We start from the raw sequence: 21,855 nt of genomic DNA on the forward strand, positions 1-21,855 counted from the left end.
TCCAGAAGGCACGAAAAACACTTTGTGGGAAGATGCTAAAGTAAGTAACCTTATTTTTATAATACACTAATTGAGATTATGGTTATTATTTTAATCGGTTATTATTAATTAGTTTATTTTTGTATATTGAAGAGAGAATTTGGAATAGAAGAAGATGTTTTGAAGAAACGAGATGTCTTGACTACATGTGATAAACGGTGGAGAGATTTCAAGTCAAGATTGGTGACCAGATGGATCACGAAAACGAGGAAGGGGCCTAACAATGATAGGCTACCATACGTGATGTATCCTTTCATACACGAGAGATATGGGACCAGTTTGTACAAAAATGTAGCTCTAAGGAGTTCCAGGTATGTAATTTATAATATGAAATTATATTTTCATTACGTTCTTTAATATTGACTAGTTACTAAATCCTTTATTAGGCAAAAAGTGCAAAAGCAAGAATCTCTCAGGCTGCTAACAAGCATCCTCATTTTTTGGGCCAAAAATCATATGCGGAGATGATTCCCATTTGGCAAAGCAGAGGGTACATCCCTTCCGCTACAGCATCATCTGTTGACTCTTCTACACCATCAGTGATTTCCTCCTTGCCGGATCGGACATTGCCTTGGCTTCTCGCGAGATCGAAAAAAGATAAGGATGGAAATTTCTTCTTTCCTAATGAAGAAACACAAAGATAAAAGAGTCCATTGTAAGCGTTGTTCAAATTTTATAACGTTTTCTTGTTCTCCTTACTTGTCTTCGATCTACTAATCATATGACTTTTTTTAACTTGAACGCAGGATGATTGGAAAAAGAAAGAAGCTGAAGGAGAGTTTGTTCCAGGTCGGATGGATGATGCTCTTTCACGTGCTTTGCAGGGAAGACCGACCTGGGCGTGTGCTAACAGCTGGGCGTAGCATTGGGATTACATCTGTTTGGGGAGATCCTGATCGGGGAGTAGTGCCTCCAAGGGTAAGGGCATGGATGATGAGGAGATTCAGGCATTGGAGGCTAGAGTGAGTCAAAGAGTTAGAGAGCAGACTATTGAAGAGATGAACTCGAAGATGATTTGGTGACGCAAAGGTTTATGGCTTATGCGACGCAAATGGGTTTTCCATTACCGACTCCTTCCACTCCAGTCGTTCCTAGTAGCTGTCAATCGGGGGGCAATGATCCATTTGCGGATTTGCAGGTATATTGTCATTTTATATTTCTAATTATTATATTATGCTTCTAAAACACTTAATTGATGTCATTTTTCTCTTATTGGATGTTAAGAGTCAAGTTCCATGTCGCTTGGCAATAGCGGATGTCTCGGGACCGATCATTGTAGCTGTGGGTACCGTTCATCCACGACAGGAGTCATCATCACACGCTACGACGCCATGAGAGTGAGTGTTGATGAGTATTATGTGGATTACGCAGATGTTCCAGTTCCACTCTCTACTCCATTCATCACGAAACTCAGTCAAGCCGAGGGTTCTGTCATAGAATGGCCTAAAGAGTTGTATTTCTAGTTTCAGATAATCAGGTAACTTATGTTTAGTATTATGATTTAATATATAATAAGAAATCTAAATGTATATACTTAGAAATCTTGATTTATATAAATAACCAAACAACTTTATTTTATATATAATATGAATTAAAAGAAGTTGATTTGAATTAGGAACATATACCTAAAGAAGGTGCAAAGAAGAAGAAAAAGAATACAGTAGTTGGTAATGATCCTTGCACCGATGAGTCTGCACATAGGCACATCGATCCATTGATTAGCCTGTCACTTGAGGATATGTCTGATGCGGTCAAGGAGATGCATCGTTTGTTTTGCCAAAAACCTGCAGATGAGCCTTTTACTATCGAAGTTAGAAGGGTTCCTGCTTCAACTATCCTTCTGATGAGATGATCATTCTCTCCCGACAAGATGTTTTCCAACTTCTGACGGGAGAATGGCTTAATGTATCCGTTTTGCAAGTATTTATGATGTGCGATTTCTCAAACTCTAAACTAATCAAATTTGATATTTATTATTATTATTCGCATCTAACTATAAATATTTGGGATGTAGGCTTTTGTCAGATGATGTGATGTGAATGGAGACGAAATATTGGTTTCATGTGTCCTAGTATGATTTCGGCGACCATGCTACACCATGAACCAGTTGCCTCGATCAACTACATGCAAAGGACATTGAGAGCCAATCGAAATATGAAATACATCATGCTTCCATACATTGAAAAGTATGCTTTATTATTTTCCAACTTTCGTACATTGAAAAGTATGCTTCCCTTTTATCTTTATATATGAACTTATCACATTTTGTTGCATGCTTTAGTCAACATTGGATTCTTCTCGTCCTTTCTCTATACAAAAGAACGGTATATGTATTTGATTCGCTTAGGAGATCAGATAGATCCTTAGCTATCAAGGAACCGCTGCATACGTAGTTAATAATTCTTATAATTCTTACATGTATTTTAAATACTTTATAACTAGTAATTCTTTTATAGAACTTAGCGCATATACGTCATTGTTGTTGTTGTTGTTGTTGTAGTGCATATACATCATTCCTGCTCCTTGAAGGTATCAAGGCAACAAAATTGTCTTGGGTATCTATGAAGGTAAAACTCTTATGGTTTTGTATTTGATATGCATTTTATAGTTCTATTTAATATTTCTTAATTTTTTGATTCTAATATGTGTATTTCAATGTGGTGTAGTGTGCTCAACAAACGGGAGGAGATGAATGCGGCTATTTCGTTATGAAATACATGTTTCAAATCGTCCGCTTCCTCTATCAGGCAAATGATTTGAAGAAGGTATGTATATGTTGTAAATTGGTTACTTATATGATTTTAAAGTTTATTAACTAAGTTAACATATTTATAGGATTTTCCTAAAAGCGTTGAACCATACACCATAGAAGATATCAACGAAATCAAAGATAATTTTGCGCGATTCTTTCAACATCTCGTGAGAGAAGAAAGGCCAAGTAGTGTTAGTGTAGTAAGTGTAGTAGATGTACATAATTGCAACTTTGGTTGAGTATATGGCAACATTGGTTTGCTTGCTTGGGATTATTTGAGATGTATTGAAAACAGGTTTTAATATATATATATATTCCCAACGATTTCTTGGGTTATCCATATTAAAAGGAGACTCTGCCGAATTTTCCCCTCACAATTATTTAATATGAATGTTTGTTTAGTGTTGAATCATCGAATATTAGTAATATGTAAACAAACCAACAGAAAATCTGAAAAAATCGAAAAAAAAAATAAATATATGAGCAATTTGCGTCGCACATGGCACTAAGTGCGACGCAAATTACACACAATGTGCGTCGCACCTTGGCCATGTGCGACGCACATTGTCTTCTCATGGTGGCCTGGTTGGGAAGGGAATGTGCGTCGCACCGTATATAGGTGCGACGCACATTGCTCATCCATTTGCGTCGTTTCCCGAGCGACGCAGATCGTTTCCTTGTCATTTGCGTCGAGGGCTTTGGCGTCGCACCAAAGTCCGACGCAAATGGGCGCCTCAGGTCCGACGCAAATTGCGTTTTCTCTACTAGTGGTTGGGTTTGGTGAATGGTATGGGGTGGTGTGGTGGTATTCTGAGGTGAGAGACAATTAATTAGAATTAATTATTTAATTAACAAAGAATAGATTTATGGAAAAATCGCATCAGTTTCACCATTGTTCTCTTGCATCAACAGTCCACCAACTGCGACCTTCACGAGTGGTGGTTTAGAAGCAAACAATATATCTATTGTTGGGAGGCGAAAGAAAATAGGGAATAACATATGAAAATATCAAACACAATCTCATTCTCATTTCTCAAATCATAATAGATGAATTTAAGCTACTGTACCTACATCATGTCTCATTCTCATTTCTCAAATCATAACAGCTGAATTTCAGCATGCTACTTTACAAAACTATCACAATTCTAATCGTTCCAACAATATTACAATGATGCTAATAATTGGATTCCAACTCTCAGTTCAATGGCAAACATTAGAACAAGGGCAAGTGAGAAAGATTATAAATTCCAAGAAAATGAAAATCAATTAACCAAATAAATCATACTAGTTTGACCATAGTCGATCTAAATTGAAGTGAACTTAAAGTGAAAAGAACAGTCCCTATGTATAATTCGACTACACCATTATTCAGGCATTGAATACTCTCCTAAAGCTGCATGTTATGTCATTTCTCTTCACTGATATCTTCACGCGCAATTTCGATTTGATTACTCTCTAGTCTTTCCCCTTTCTCCTCCTCTCTATATCTGCATCTTCCAAGATTCTGGATTGAATTTTTATATTGGTACTATATATCATAGGGGTACCCTAGTGAGATGGGTAAAAGGAGAAAGTCATCCTCCTCCTCAAGTCCAAATTGTAAAGTTCCAAAAATAACAAAAGAATTGAGAGAAGATGAGAAAATCACGGTCAAACAAATTGCTTCCTTTCGTTCAAGTTTCTTGCTTATTGTCATGTTCATGCGAATTGTTCCTGAATTGTTGCGAATTGTTGTGAATTTTTGCTCATTAATTTTTCGGGTTCAGTTTTGGTCAATCTATTAATTTTTCGGGTTCAGTTTTTCAATTTTTTGTTAATCAATTTGCTCAGTTTTTATGTTTCGGATTTGGTCAATCTATTGTTCATGCGAATTTTCCTGAATAGTTGCGAATTGCTCTGAATTTTTCCTCATTAATTTTTGCTAGCTTAGAATTTTCCTCGCATGTAATTACATCTAACCCTTGCTATGATGGTTAGTAGTGGTGTTGATAGTGGGTAATTAGTGATGGTGGTTTTAATGGTGTATGGTTGTTATTGACGGGTGGTGTTGGGTGTTGGGTGTTGGGTGTTGGGTGTTGGGTGTTGGGTGTTGACTATGTTTGGTTTGGTGAATGATATGGGGTGGAGTGGTGGTATTCTGAGGTGAGAGATGATTAATTAGAATTAATTATTTAATTAACAAAGAATAGATTTATGGAAAATAGCATCAGTTTCACCATTGTTCTGTTGCATCAACAGTCCACCAACTGCGACCTTCACGAGTGGTGGTTTAGAAGCAAACACAATCTCTATTGTTGGGAGGAGAAAGAAAATAGGGAATAACATATGAAAATATCAAACACAATCTCATTCTCATTTCTCAAATCATAACAGATGAATTTAAGCTACTGTACTTACATCACGTCTCATTCTCATTTCTCAAATCATAATGGATAAATTTAAGCATGCTACTTTACAAAACTATCACAATTCTAATTGTTCCAACAATATTACAATGATGCTAATAATTGGGTTCCAACTCACAGTTCAATGGCAAACATTAGGACAAGGACAAGTAAGAAAGATTATAAATTCCTAGAAAATAAAAATCAATTAACCAAATAAATCATACTAGTTTGACCATAGTAGATCTAGATTGAAGTGAACTTAAAGTGAAAAGAACAGTCCCTATGTAGAATTCGACTACACCATTATTCAGGCATTGAATACTCTCCTAATGCTGCATGTTATGTCATTTCTCTTCACTGATATCTGCACGCGCAATTTCGATTTGATTACTCTCTAGTCTTTCCCCTCTCTCCTCCTCTCTATATCTGCATCTTCCAAGATTCTGGGTTGAATTTTTGGTATTGGTACTATATATCATAGGGGTACCCTAGTGAGATGGGTAAAAGGAGAAAGTCATCCTTCTCCTCAAGTCCAAATTGTAAAGTTCCAAAAATAACAAAAGAATTGAGAGAAGATGAGAAAATCACGGTAAAACATATTGCTTCCTATTGTTCAAGTTTCTCGCTTATTGTCATGTTCATGCGAATTGTTCCTGAATTGTTGCGAATTGCTGTGAATTTTTGCTCATTAATTATTCGGGTTCAGTTTTGGTCAATCTATTAATTTTTCGGGTTCAGTTTTTCAATTTATTGTTAATCAATTTGCTCAGTTTTTATGTTTTGGGTTTGGTCAATTTATTGTTCATGCGAATTGTTCCTGAATTGTTGCGAATTGCTGTGAATTTTTGCTCATTAATTTTTTCTAGCTTAGAATTTTCCCCGCATCTAATTACATCTAACCCTTGCTATGATGGTTAGTGGTGTGTTGACAGTGGGTAATTAGTGATGGTGTTTTAATGGTGTATGGTTGTTATTGGCGGGTGTGTTGGGTGTTGGTGTTGAGTGTTGACTATGTTGGGTTTTGTGAATGGTATGGGGTGGAGTGGTGGTATTCTGAGGTGAGAGAAGATTAATTAGAATTAATTATTTAATTAACAAAGAATAGATTTATGGAAAAATGGCACCAGTTTCAACATTGTTCTCTTGCATCAACAGTCCACCAACTGCGACCTTCACGAGTGGTGGTTTAGAAGCAAAAACAATCTCTATTGTTGGGAGGAGAAAGAAAATAGGGAATAACATATGAAAATATCAAACACAATATCATTCTCATTTCTCAAATCATAACAGATGAATTTAAGCTACGGTACTTACATCATGTCTCATTCTCATTTCTCAAATCATAACAGATAAATTTAAGCATGCTACTTTACAAAACTATCACAATTCTAATCGTTACAACAATATTACAATGATGCTAATAATTGGGTTCCAACTCACAGTTCAATGGCAAACATTAGAACAAGGGCAAGTAAGAAAGATTATAAATTCCAAGAAAATAAAAATCAATCAACCCAATAAATCATACTAGTTTGACCATAGTCGATCTAAATTGAAGTGAACTTAAAGTGAAAAGAACAGTCCCTATGTAGAATTCGACTACACCATTATTCAGGCATTGAATACTCTCCTAAAGCTGCATGCTATGTCATTTCTCTTCACTGATATCTTCACGCAAACAATTTCGATTTGATTACTCTCTAGTCTTTCCCCTCTCTCCTCCTCTCTATATCTGCATCTTCCAAGATTCTGGGTTGAATTTTTGGTATTGGTACTATATATCATAGGGGTATCCTAGTGAGATGGGTAAAAGGAGAAAGTCATCCTTCTCCTCAAGTCCAAATTGTAAAGTTCCAAAAATAACAAATGAATTGAGAGAAGATGAGAAAATCACGGTAAAACATATTGCTTCCTATTGTTCAAGTTTCTTGCTTATTGTCATGTTCATGCGAATTGTTCCAGAATTGTTGCGAATTGCTGTGAATTTTTGCTCATTAATTATTCGGGTTCAGTTTTGGTCAATCTATTAATTTTTCGGGTTCAGTTTTTCAATTTATTGTTAATCAATTTGCTCAGTTTTTATGTTTCGGGTTTGGTCGATTTATTGTTCATGCGAATTGTTCCTGAATTGTTGCGAATTGCTGTGAATTTTTGCTCATTAATTTTTTCTAGCTTAGAATTTTCCCCGCATCTAATTACATCTAACCCTTGCTATGATGGTTAGTGGTGGTGTTGACAGTGGGTAATTAGTGATGGTTGTTTTAATGGTGTATGGTTGTTATTGGCGGGTGGTGTTGGGTGTTGGGTGTTGGGTGTTGAGTGTTGACTATGTTGGGTTTTGTGAATGGTATGGGGTGGAGTGGTGGTATTTTGAGGTGAGAGATGATTAATTAGAATTAATTATTTAATTAACAAAGAATAGATTTATGGAAAAATGGCACCAGTTTAACATTGTTCTCTTGCATCAACAGTCCACCAACTGCGACCTTCACGAGTGGTGGTTTAGAAGCAAACACAATCTCTATTGTTGGGAGGAGAAAGAAAATAGGGAATAACATATGAAAATATCAAACACAATCTCATTCTCATTTCTCAAATCATAACAGATGAATTTAAGCTACGGTACTTACATCATGTCTCATTCTCATTTCTCAAATCATAACAGATAAATTTAAGCATGCTACTTTACAAAACTATCACAATTCTAATCGTTCCAACAATATTACAATGATGCTAATAATTGGGTTCCAACTCACAGTTCAATGACAAACATTAGAACAAGGGCAAGTAAGAAAGATTATAAATTCCAAGAAAATAAAAATCAATCAACCCAATAAATCATACTAGTTTGACCATAGTCGATCTAAATTGAAGTGAACTTAAAGTGAAAAGAACAGTCCCTATGTAGAATTCGACTACACCATTATTCAGGCATTGAATACTCTCCTAAAGCTGCATGCTATGTCATTTCTCTTCACTGATATATTCACGCGCAATTTCGATTTGATTACTCTCTAGTCTTTCCCCTCTCTCCTCCTCTCTATATCTGCATCTTTCAAGATTCTGGGTTGAAATTTTGGTATTAGTACTATATATCATAGGGGTACCCTAGTGAGATGGGTAAAAGGAGAAAGTCATCTTTCTCCTCAAGTCCAAATTGTAAAGTTCCAAAAATAACAAAAGAATTGAGAGAAGATGAGAAAATCACGGTAAAACAAATTGCTTCCTATTGTTCAAGTTTCTTGCTTATTGTCATGTTCATGCGAATTGTTCCTGAATTGTTGCGAATTGCTGTGAATTTTTGCTCATTAATTTTTGCTAGCTTAGAATTTTCCCCGCATCTACTTACATCTAACCCTTGCTATGATGGTTAGTGGTGGTGTTGACAGTGGGTAATTAGTGATGGTGGTTTTAATAGTGTATGGTTGTTATTGGCGGGTGGTGTTGGGTGTTGGGTGTTGGGTGTTGAGTGTTGACTATGTTGGGTTTGGTGAATGGTATGGGGTGGAGTGGTGGTATTCTGAGGTGAGAGATGATTAATTAGAATTAATTATTTAATTAACAAAGAATAGATTTATGGAAAAATAAAATAAAATGTCATTATAGACACAAGCTAAAAAATAGTATCTAGTTTAATGGAAAATATTATTTGGGGAATAATCTATCATCGAATGTTAGTTTTGTTTCCAAACAAGAGCTAGCACAATTCTGTTGCTTGTAAAGCATAAATCTAAACTACACAAAAAGGTGTGCTACTTTTTGCTTGTTGGTCTATTCACAGATGAGAGATAATGCGAAAGATCATTACTTAAGAGTGATTTGAAGAGATATCTTTCCAAACATTCTTAGTTCACGCGCAAGCTGGACTGATAGAGCGCTGTGGGTAAAGATGGTAAGATGTTACAATAGAGATATTAACGCTGGATTTTTGGATGCCCCCAGACGTTCTGGTGGTGATTAAATCAAGATGGGGAAGAGGTTACAATGGTGCACCTGCATAGAACAGATAGATTAATTTGTTAGTGGTAGTCGTTTTAGTTATTTTCACTTGTTTTAATTAAGTAATGTTTAATTAGGTATTAGTAGTTTTTATGCTACTATCATATGTAAAAAGTATTTATGATGTTCTAATGAAATTCTTATGATGTTTCACGTTTATTCATTTTTTCTTTGTACTATCATGTTGAATTCTTATGATGTTAACCTGAACAAACTTCATATGAAACTTCTTGAGTTTTAAACAAACATGGTTCATTATTTTAAACTTCTTGAATTAACATCTGACCATTTTATACTCTCTTTTACAAAATCAGTTCATTATTACTCTTCTTTTCGTGTTTTGTATTAAACACTTTGAATTCTTGATCATGGTAATGTTCCCAGTAATAGTAGGGTCATGGTGAATCAAATGTTTATCAGCTTGAAGATAATTAATACATATCCGAGGAAGGGAAACTACAATGAAGAAGAGGATAATTCTTATCCCTAGTTCTCTTAGCTATGCTATCTGCTACCATATTGTACTTCTAGCTTCATAGTTTACTTCAATATCCTGGATGCACTTGCTCAACTCCCTGCACATGTCAATTGTTATTGTCAGAACAGATTGGACCCTAGTGCCTTTCTTGTACTCTTCCACATCTTTCTTGCAATCCGAGGCTAGTATGATGTGGCTCCAGTTTTCAGTTTTACATCAGGATAAGGCTTCTTTAATGGCCATCATCTCAGCTTCATGTGCTGAGTTACAGAAAAGTTTCATAGTGATGCCTTTTAGCCAATTACCATCAGTGGCTCGACATACACCAGCTAAGCCTGTTGCACCAGTTAGGGGACAAAATGCACTACATTGACTTTAAAGAAACCAGGGGGGAAGGGGGGACATGAACTTGGGGTGGTGGGTTGTTGTGGTTGTTCTGAGTTGGATGAGTCTGTTAGATCCATGCAACGGGTGGATATAATTGGGGGTATTTGTTGTTTTCGGGGAAGTTCTTGTTGTTCTTGGTGGTTTTGCCTGTACAATTTCAAGGTTAATTCCTTTTATTAGTTTCATTTGATTGTGTAAAGCTAGTGTTAATTCCTTGTGCTATGAAATTCTTAATGTTAACCTTGAAATCCATGCAATGCCCTATTCCTTTGGTTTAAAATTTAAATACTATTATGGTGTTTATGCAGTTTTGATCGTTGTACTTTGGAATGTTAGAAGAGATCCAGCAGATTTTTATGTTACTATCATATGTAAGAAGTATTTATGATGTTTCACGTTTATTATGCAGGAATTACCAAAATGCAGTTGCATTGTGCTAGTCTTCCCAGACCTTAGCCTGATCAGTGCGTATAAACCCACTGAGCAGCCGGAGAATGGGCTAGAGGTATCTTGGGATGATGTCGGTTCAGCAGCAATCAGCGTGGGAATTTGGGTTCTTGTGACTCTAAAGATCTAGGCCGCAAAGTTGCGCGTCAACTGCTCAAGCTTGAGATCAATGACAACTTCACGTATGATAATATGGTTGAAGCCAACTACGTTTTCAGTTACTTATTGAAAATAGATAACAAAGTGCCTGTATTGTTGTTTCTTAACACGGCCAAGGAAATGCAGCAGCAGAAGTTGGAAATCATCAGAAGTCTGGTGAAAACATACAGGTCCTCATCAATCCCAGAGAGCTGAGGATGCTGCTATTGCTGCTGAGAGAGCTTGCTGAGGATGCTGATGCTGCTGAGGGTGATGCTGTGGGTGTTCTGTTGTTATGTTTCTGTTGATTATCCGGATATTTTTTCAATTTTTTCCTATTTGTTGATTATGTTTTTTCCCCTATTAGTTTAATTAACCTGCATTGAACTTAACCTGCATGGGAATATGTTAGGTTTTCATGAATAATTTAGTCTCTATGCTTATCAGCCCACCATGCACCCCTTCTTAAATCTATTAATTTGTTACGTTTTCCAATCAGCAGTATCTTGAAAATGTGGCATTGAAAATCAATGTGAAGGCTGGGGGAAGAAATACAGTCTTGAAAATTTACTTTTCAAAAATTTAGATTGACATAATATAAGAATACCTTATTTTCCCGTATAAATTGATTTTATCAGTCCCAATTATGGGCGCCCTGATAAAAACAGTCCCAACTTCAATTTATTATTGTTCAGTCCCAACTTTTGGGGGTATTTTACATTAACGGTCCCAGTAGGTTTCTAACCTGCTGTAGCAGGTAAACTTGCCAAAAAAAAAACCCCACCCCCTAACAACCCCAGCCCCCAGCCCTCAGCCCTCAACCCACCACTCCACCCAGCCCACCACCCCTCCACCCCACCACCAACCCCGGCCCTACCAGCCCCACCAGCCCCCTCCCCGAAACCACCAACACCAGCCCACCAGCTCCCTCCCCGCACCCACCACCCCCACCCCCCGCAGTCCCCTCCCCTGCAACTGCTGCACCCACCGCCCGCAGCCCCTTCCCCTGCAACTGCCGCAGCACCCCCTCCCCTTCTTCTGCAACTGTTGCACAACCCCCCTCCCCTTCCCCCCCCGCAAACACCGCTGCAACGTCGGCGACGAGGCGACGAGGCCAACACTAAGAGGAGGCGACGACTCGACGGGGGTGAGTGAGAGGAGATGAAGACCGACGACTCGACGGGGGCTGAGTGCGCGAAGGGACGGGGAGGGGTGAGGGGTTGCGCGACTGGCAGGGAAGGGGAGGGGGTTGCGCGACTGGCGGAGAAGGGCAGGGGGCGGTGCGATTGGCGGGGAGGGGGGCTGGGTGTTGGGGCTGGGGTTGTTGGGGGTGGTGGTTAGGGGAAGGGGGGGTTGGAGCAGGGGAGGGGAGGTGGCAAGGGAGGGGGAAGGGGAGGTGGCAAGGGGGGGTTAGAGCAGGGGAGGGGAGGTGACCTCTTAAACCGGTTACAGGTCAACCTGGACCGTTATTGTAGAATACCCCCAAAAGTTGGGACTGAACAATAATAAATTGAAGTTGGGACTGTTTTTATCAGGGCGCCCATAATTGGGACTGATAAAATCAATTTTTCCTATTTTCCCACATAGTTCTGAATGCAACATCAACACAGGATGCATGAGAAATATAATCCAATATACATTGCTTTCAACCACATCCTTACCAACTTCACAAATGTGCCTCATTTTCAGCCTACTTCATTAAAGAGACTATTTGACCCTAATTCACAATCACCTTAGACACTAATTTATAGACCACATTACACAAACTAATAGGTCTAAAATCTGAAACCGACTCAGGAGAGTTTATTTTAGGAATAAGAACAACATTAGTATGATGAAATGACTCTGGAATAGAAAGGGTTCATACCATCAGGGCCAAGGGCTTTACTCGGGTGGACCTTATGATCCTCAATTTAAACAATTTACTCTTCGGGTCATAGCAACTAAGAAACCTATGAACAAGTTGAACCGACGTGACTTTCGGTTTTTGCATCAAGGAGATAAGCAAATACCTCAGGAAATATCCCATAATAATTTTAGTTTCATGTTATAGTGTGAGGACACTCATACTGGCGTTGGTTGGGTGGTTGGCGTTGGTTATGTTGTTGTTGGTTGGGTGGCGAGTACTAGTAGTAATATTCAATTGGACTATTGGGCTGAAATATGAACAGGTCCAACACATATTGTCTAATTAGGAGTATGTTTGAGGGAAAATGTCTAACAAAAACAAACTACGCAAATTGAGCATTAACATAATCAGTGGGCATAGAGCAACCTCAGAGCATAATCATGGACATAATTGTATAAAATCTAATTTCGGTCTGTGTGAATTGTTAACTTAAGACTTGCATTATACAAAATTTTCATTCTTCACATTATGTAATCATTGACAATTAAACCAAACCAAATGACAAATTAAAAACAGAATAATTAAACTGAAATTTAATTCTTCACATTATGGTGCTAGTCAGTTGCAAATCACATTAGTCTAGAAAATGGATCAAGAACCCCAAGCTAACATAAACAACCAAAATGTCTTATGTCCATCGTTGATATAAATGAACAAAAAAAGCGAACACCCAAAATTTTCAAGTTGGGGCAATCAAGCAAACCACGATAATTAATTAATTGTAACTTTTGAATGTTTGGAACAGTAAAACACAACTCATTAAGTCCAAAAACACCGCTCAGAAACATTTCTTATAAAGAAACCACAGTCATCTTTAAATGCTTTTTTTATATATAAATGAATATTAATAAAGTAATTATTAAGTTCAATTTCTTATCATTGCATTCATAGCGGGATACATTGACATAATATATCTAAGAGAGACACATTGACAGGTTCGGCACCCCGTGCCAAGCCCTCAAAGCCAATGACAAGGGCCCGAGGGAGGGTCTTGTGAAATAGCTAAGAGAAACCTTTTTCAACTTTGTATCCAATTTTCTTTCTTCTTCTTCAAGAAACACTTTCTTCTTCGTCAAGAAACGCCACAACACCACGATCTCCACCACCACCGTCGAGTGTGACCTGCTGTCGCTGTTGTCCTCCACGTCGACGCTCCTTTGTTCCCTCTCTTTGATTCGTTTGTCTAATTCTTTTCTTCCTCCTCAAGTTTTGATTAAAGATTTATGTTTTATATTTTGTTTTAGTACTAATTATGATTAATAACTTTAATTTACTGTTTTAATAATGAATCTATGATTATATAAATTATGTATTGAAAGGATAAAATTTCAAATTTGATTACAATATTAAGATTGAGTTTTTAATTATCAAAGCATAAATTTTTATGGTGTCAACGATTGGAAAATCATAGTAGCATGTTATAAATTATGAAATTAATTTAACTTATGAATTTAAGCATGTTTAAGTATGTTTAAAGAGAGTTTTAATAATTTATAAGTTGCTGAAATTTTAGAAAGGTTGTTAATAATGGAGTTTTATGGATTTTAATAACTAGTATAGTAGTACTATGCTAGGTAAAATAAGCAATCGAAGTTTTAATGGTAAAAACAAATTTTAAATATTTTTAAAGAGGATTTAAATTATTCTAAAGTTGCTAGAATTTATTTGGAGTATTGATTTTGAATTATATTGGTTGTTTTAGGCGGAGATTACTCAGTACGCGATTTTTAAAGTGATTAAAGGTGGCCTACCAATTTGTTTACACAAGGTACGTTCATACCTATGTGATATGTGTTGTAGTATCATGATTTTAGGAAGGAAAGGTTGTAGTATCATGTATAGGAACTTTGTAAATTCATATATGATTTTCTATTATGAATGAATTTTACATGTTTTATGCCTGTGTGCAAATATATTATTGATTATAAGATTTGGTTATGAGTTGAACATCAAGTTTGTATGGAATATTGATGCATGCATGTTGGTTGGAAACTTTATTTATTAATTCACATGGAGGAATTAATATATTTATTGAGTTGGATCATGTTGAATCATGTGTTCCATTGCATTATTATTTTCACTATTTTATGAGGATTGTGGGCCTTATTTGGTAACTTGATAATTTATGCGTTTGAAAGGTAAGTCGGTTGTTAGCTAGGTTGAACAAATAAGAAATATTGGAATAAAAAGGAATTAATCTTGGGTTGTAAGTTGTATAATCACTTATTTAATCCTAAGATAAAAAAAGGAATTAAATTATGAATGTTTGATTATATGTGTTTGAATTGCTTGTGTGTCATAACAAGTAATAAATTGTAAATCATGTAAAGTGTAATTTGGATAGTAATAAACTTTAGACTGGTGCACGTCTGAAGCTGGACAATCAGGAGTTGGGATACATGGTGAGCGTGCCATGACTTTTTCTGGGAATTGGATTGATCACTGTTCCTATTTTTCAAAGGTTCCTCGATATCGCAGGTCATTCTGGAATATGGAGTCGTGCCCGTATTTCGTCTTCCTAGGTGAAGGAATGTTTTAGTTAGACAACTCGGTCCAATAACTATTCCATTAAAGTAATAAAATGATGGTTAAAGTTTAGTTCAGTAAAAGTTATCTGACAAATGTTATGTAATACTCCGTATTTTTAGTAAGTTATTATTTATATTTTTATAAAAGTTTTAGTTTTTGAAAAAGGTTTTATTTACTAAAAAGGCTTATCATTTATTAGAAAGGCTTTTATAAGAAAGGTTTTCGGTATTTTAAATAAATTTTAGCCAAATGTATTTTGGGCCTAACTTTTCTAAGTTTTATATTCAAGTAGTTTGTTCAAAATAAAATTAAAAATATTTTAAAGAAAATTTAAAAAGGTTTAGAAAAGAAAAAAAAAAAAGGTTTTCAAAAGATTTAAAGAAAAAGGATTTATAAAAAGAAAAAGAAAAAAAAAGAAAGAAAAAAATTTCGGCGCATTCTCACGCCTTATCTGATGAAGCTTTGTTTACTTTGTTAATTTTCCTTTAACTTATCTTTTTAGTTATTTTATCTTAGATAATTATGTATTATGGGATAATTTATATCTTTTCCAAATCTTAATTGGATAAGCGTAAATATTAGTTATATCCTAACTAGATTAGTTTATCTTTTTCCCTAAATCTATCTTTTAGTTTCCTAATCTTATTCCAATTCTACTTTTCCAACTAGTATAAATAGGGGTCTCCACCCATCATATTTTTCACACCAAATTTGAGAAATAAATCTCTTTTCTCAAGTTTAAACTCTCTCTCCCTCTTAGCCTACCTTTTCTCTTCTCCTTAGTAGTTATTTTTATTCAAGGTGCGTGTATATGTAGATTTTTAATATTGTTATGCACATATAATATTATGTTTTTGGGTTGTTATTTTGGATTGTTATATATACGTGAGTTTTGGTACTAATATTATAAGTTAGTTACAGGATACTCCATATGTAAGGTGTTTGGTTAATTTGCTTTCTTAGTGTACTGTTAAGCCTATTAATATTATAGCTTTTTAGTGTGAATAAGATAAGTTTCATTATACTCCTTATAAGTTTCATCTCATGAGTTATTTGTTAATTGGTTCGTCGGTATTGAACTGGAGGTAGTAAGTATTACAATTTCAATCCCATGACTTTCGTCAATTTAAGTATCCCTGCAAAGAAAAAAGGAATCAGGTTATTTGTCATGCTCGTGGCTATCGTCATAAAATTTATTATTTCATATATCATTGAAAATTTCTAAGATGATTTTATGAAGACGTTATTTTATATGTCTTTATATGGCTAAAGTTTTATACAAGAATTACTATTATTTTTAAGGAGGATTGTTTCCGAAAGATTTTATTAGTTATATGATCTTTTATGATCACAATTATAAAGAGGCCACGGCTTGTTATTTTATTAGCAAGAACGGTAGCTATTATTTTATTTACCCATGTACTTTTTGTATAAGTCATGTGGACAAGGTAGTTCCCCTCGTAATAGACTCAGTAAGGAATACTAAACTTGGGGGGTGTGCACACTTTAGGCAAGGTACCTAGGCAAGGAAAAAGGATTTTTATCAAGGTTATATACTTTATATTATACAAGTATCCAAGGAGTTTATACAAATTATTTCAAGTATCCAAGGAAGGTTTATATGAGTATTTTGAATGTTTAGTAAAGTATTTAAATTTCCGCATATACATGTACTCAGTATTTTTACTGACACGCATTTTGTTTTGTTTTGTTTTATGGCTTTGTCCCTGTGATGACCCTTTTGGTGAGCAGATTTTACAGGTTGATTGATGCATACTTCATATTGGGGAGCTAGTGAGGAATCATAATTAGTGAAGGAGTTAGTTATTTTATTGTCTTTATTTCCATTGTTATATAATTGTACAATAAAGTTTATATTTATAAAGAGAAGTTAGTTCAGTTATTCCGCTGCATTAGTTTAAAGTTCAGTTAGTAGTTAGTATTAAAGCCTTTAACGTTATCACGTGGCAGTAATACTCTCAAGTTTCTCAAGGAGTTTTATATTAAAATAAGTTTTCCAAAAGAGAGAAATTTGGGGGTGTTACATGTTAGATTGTTATATTACTATTTATCCCTACTTATTATTTATTAGTATCATGTTAGGAATGTTTATTATTATTATGTAGTACTCGGTTTTGCTGATTACGTGCTTTGTTTGTGTATGTTGATCATAGTTTTGCCTTATTGATCCTGTGATGACCCATTTTGGTGAGCAGATTTTTTAGAGCATTGACATTTACATGTTTGCAGATGTTGCATCATGGGGATCTGGGAATGGAGAGCTTGTGTAACAGATTGTTTTATCTATTGCTTTAGTAGGAACATATTGTTAAATTTGATTTGAAGTTAACAATTATAGTGTGTTGGTTTTAAGTACTTTGTTTATTTATTATGTTTAAAGTAAGAAGTTTAGTTATATATGTTTTCCGCTGCAAAATTTTGAATAAGGTTATACGTTATCACACGGGCGATGATGCTTTGGTAATTCTCTATGTTTTATATTGAAAAGGTATTTTTGGAAAGAGAGAATTATCGGGGTGTTAGACGCAACCTATTCATGAAACTTATGGAGCTCTACCTTGTAATTCCTCTTGAAATAAGATTGATATACTCAACAATTAAAGTCATTGTTTGACCCCAACTACACCAATATACGGATGAAATATCCAGAGATGATCCACCGAGGAACTACTTCAAGCATGATTGCGAGTTGACCATGTTCACCTCATGTGTGTTTCCCTTTTTCATGCTATTGGGTAATTTTTCCATGCCCAATGCATGCATCAAGGCTTCCAAACATGCCAAAAAAGCCATGACAATCTTCGTACATTTGAAGCAATTGTTTAACATGATCAACATTAATTCTTCTCATGTACACTACACCAAACACATCAATATATAATAGTACTACAAAATTTACGTAACATTGAATTGTCGTACTTTCAACGACTTTTATATATTCATCAATGGCATCATCAAAGACAATTAAGGTTTTCTGCAACATCTTCCCATTCTTCGAAGTAGTCAAAGTGTTGTTCAAGGGCATTTACTATCTTCACAAACAAGTCTCATCCAAAATTGCCTTTGAAAAATGTCTTCAGGATATACCGAATTGGTAGAAAATTAAAAATTAAAAATATGTTATGCACCACCTTGACAATCCCAAAGCATAAGATTTTTATGAGGATTTGAAATATTTTCAACTATTTAAAGCACCATTTACTCATCTTTTTCATCCCAAAAATCATCATCCACATCCTTCACCTAGTATGTAATATTGGTTTAAGAACTAGGATTTTGAGATATATTAGAGTTTCGTTATGAGTTGAAGGATGTTTAATGTTTGGAAGGATGATTTAATTTAAATGGGGAAAGAAAAAGATGAATGAGCGTTGTGAGGTTATACGAAGGATGATAAACTTACAAAACATAATTCCATTTGTAAGATTTCCAACGACTATATCCCAAAGACTAAATTCCAAGTTGCTACATTTTAACAACTAAACTCCAAATTGTTACATTCCAAAAACTAAACTGCAACAACTACATTTCCCCGGCTACAATCCAATTTTTAAAATAACATAGCTAAAATAATTTAAATACATAGCTAAAATTACTGAAAATATTGTATATTGTACTTATCCTTGATGATCGAACATACTTGAATATGAGTATTTCGAGTTTCTTCATCCATGTATGAAATATCCTTGAAAAGAGTTTTAAAATCTGCAATATGAATACATTCCTGGTACATGACAAATTTTTCGCATGTAGCTCTTCAAACGTAGTCCATTATTTTTTATTAACATCCTCATCAACCATCTTGTTGGTTGACTTCCCCTTACCCTTTTCTATTGGTTTAGCCACCTTTTGACCCAAGTAAGCTCATCTATCATTGTTAAGTTGTTGGTGTCACTTGCACCAACATTTGAACTTGATGAAGTGTAAGTGCTCGAGACAGTCTTTTTTGTTCTTTTTAACTTACTACCTTTATGAGTAACAAACTCTTGCCATTCTAGTTGATCTCAAAGAACTACCAACTATATATAGTGATGGCCACTGGTGCGGGCTGGGGGGGCCAAACTGTGGGCCGTAGTGGGCTGGGCTAAGATTTCACGGCCCAGGACCAGACCGTGAAATTCATGGGTTAGGCGGGCTGGTCCGCGGGCTGAAAAATCTTGGCCCACACCTGTTTGTTACCGGTTTTCACTGTTCGTGGGTCTGATGGGCTGGACCGGGTTGACGGGCCGACATGAGAATTTTTTTTTTTCAAAATTATTTATTCATTGAAATTATTCATTATTCTTACATAAAATATTTAAAATGAAATAAAATATATACAAATATTAATATTAATGAATAATTTCATTATTTTTAAATTTGATTGAATTATAATATATGCAATTTGATTAAAATATATACAATTTGATTAAAATATACATAATTTGGTTCAATATTTATTTGGATTGGGCTGGTTTGGTTCATGGGTCAGGTTGGACAGGTTTCATGGTCCGGGCTAGGCGGTTTTAGTAGTGGGCTTTAGTGGGCTGGGCTCAATAAATCTAGCCCACAGCCCACCCACCAATTTCACGGTTCGAGCTGGGCTGGACCGGGCGTTTTTCTGGCCCGGCCCACACGACCCACGAGGTGGGCTGGATTGGCCCGCACTGTTGGCCATCTCTAACTATATATGTAAAAATTTCTATCAATAGGGTTATGATTCTAAGATTATTTGGCCATCTCAATCATTTGACCTTCATCGTGGCCACTAGGATGTGATACCTTAGCTTGAATTTAGTACCCATTGAACTTCGACACCTCGATACTCATTTTATACTAATGATTAGATGCTTTTCCAATATCGACTTTTGGACCTTCCTTTTTCCATTGGTTGTATTTTTGAACAATTTTCTCCCATAAATCCTGTACAATTGACCAATATCAAGAATACCATCATTTGAAATTGTCAACAACTTTTATATAAATCTTGATCTTGTTCACGGCTCCCCTTGAACTTTGTTCTTTCAGCCCCTCTCCCTCTGTTTCTCCCTTTACCTCTACTAATGCCTCTTCTTGTGCCACTAATTTTCTTAAAGCCTCTTCAACATCTTCTTTTTCATCAACATCTATAATTGATCCTAATATTGGGGAATCTTGGTGCATGTTAGAAGCTCTATGCTCCCCTTTCTTGAACTTTTATGAACCATATATGGTTCATGAGGGAAAGGAGGGCGAGAGTACTACACTAGTGTAATTGGACAATTACTCGGTCTAATAAGTCAGTAATAATAGCCGAGATGGTAATACACTTGAGGGCCAGAGGGCCCTGCTTGATTTAGATCATAGTAAGATTTGAAAGTTGGGCGGATGTGTACATTTTAGGCATTTGGAGTATTTTAGGTTGGGTTTGGGGAAGTATGATTTTCTAAGTTTCAAAATTTTTCTAAATGAGGATAGTCTTGACTATATGGATCTTGAGAATCATCCATGTGTATTTTTTGGTAGGAATAATATATGAGAGAAAGAGATGATAAAAATTATATGGGTTATATTTTTGTACTATGTATTTACTTCTATCTATAAACTATAATTTAACCGAAGATTTTTTTTATTTACAAAAGAGACGTTGCTTGCTAAAGTTATCATTGGGTGATAATTAATTGTCACTTACCTTTACTTACTGAAGTAATTTACCCGAATGTTGCTCTTATTTTCAACCAAAGCTATGTTAGAAATAATTGTAAAGATGCAAGGCGGACCCACCAAAGCAAAGAAAAGCTACTTGCTTGTCTACAGTCACGTGGTATCCTAAAATTACAACAAGTTTTTTGTTGCATTCATAGAGCTACTTGCTTCAAAAACTAGTTATTTGCAAGTGGGTCCTAAATGCACCATTGCAGATGTACATGTACCTAGTGCTTGTTCCAAAATTAGTTTTTTTGCTTAATTGAACTTTAATTTGTTCCCGAAAACATTACCCAAGCTGAACTCACTCTTGACTTCGAACCGTGCAATATTCTTACTAAATTGGAACCTTTGTTACATAACTACTATATGAGAGTTTTCCTTATAAAAAAAAAACTTTATAAGAATTTTAGCATTAAGTTCATTATTGATGGTTTTAATATGTTGAAAAGTGCCGACTCTTACATTAGTTTTTTTTTCCAAGAATGAAATTATGTTTTAACATTTAAGTCATGTAATAGCCCTATTTTTAAGAACCTTTATTTAAAAGCTAAAAGTGGATAAGACTATCATTCTTAATGGTTAAGAAAGCTTGTGGATAAGCATTACCATTCTTAATGGTTAAGAAAGCTTGTGGATAAGCATTACCATTCTTAATGGTTAAGAAAGCTTGTGGATAGCATTACCATTCTTAATGGTTAAGAAAGCTTGTGGATAAGCATTATCATTCTTAATAGTTAAGAAAGCAAGGTTGTGGATAAGTACTATCATTCTTAGTGGTTAAGAAAGTTGTGGATAAGCATAACTTTCTTAATGGTTAAGAAAGCTTGTGGATAAGCATATTTTCTTAATGGTTAAGAAAGGTCAAAGAGGATAAGAACCATCATTCTTATTAGCTAAGAAGGCTTTGGAAACCAATAGATAAGTTAAAAAGTCCTTGAGAGCCTTAAACATTAAGATTATGAAAATCGTTTGGAGATTGTTTTATCGGGTAGCGATGAACTTCCAGTTAAAGAGCCTTTCGGGTTGAATCCAAGCTCAGAACCTAACCAAACTTGATATATGACATGCTTGGGATGTCCTAAGGTTAAAATGGTCATTTATC

At 35.4% G+C, this 21,855-nt stretch overlaps 1 protein-coding gene across 1 annotated transcript; it reads left to right on the top strand.

The window, feature by feature from the left end:
- Positions 1 to 2,117: 2,117 nt before the first annotated feature.
- On the top strand, positions 2,118 to 2,933 carry LOC130589646 (uncharacterized). Its single transcript, XM_057391080.1, has 4 exons — positions 2,118 to 2,225; positions 2,321 to 2,428; positions 2,540 to 2,606; positions 2,706 to 2,933. The coding sequence occupies exons 1-4, from the start codon at positions 2,128 to 2,130 to the stop codon at positions 2,856 to 2,858; spliced, it is 426 nt and encodes a 141-aa protein (XP_057247063.1). The 5' UTR covers positions 2,118 to 2,127; the 3' UTR covers positions 2,859 to 2,933.
- The last annotated feature ends 18,922 nt before the right edge of the window (positions 2,934 to 21,855 follow it).

Source organism: Beta vulgaris, chromosome 8, assembly GCF_026745355.1.
Source record: "Beta vulgaris subsp. vulgaris cultivar EL10 chromosome 8, EL10.2, whole genome shotgun sequence".
NCBI lineage: Eukaryota > Viridiplantae > Streptophyta > Magnoliopsida > Caryophyllales > Amaranthaceae > Beta > Beta vulgaris.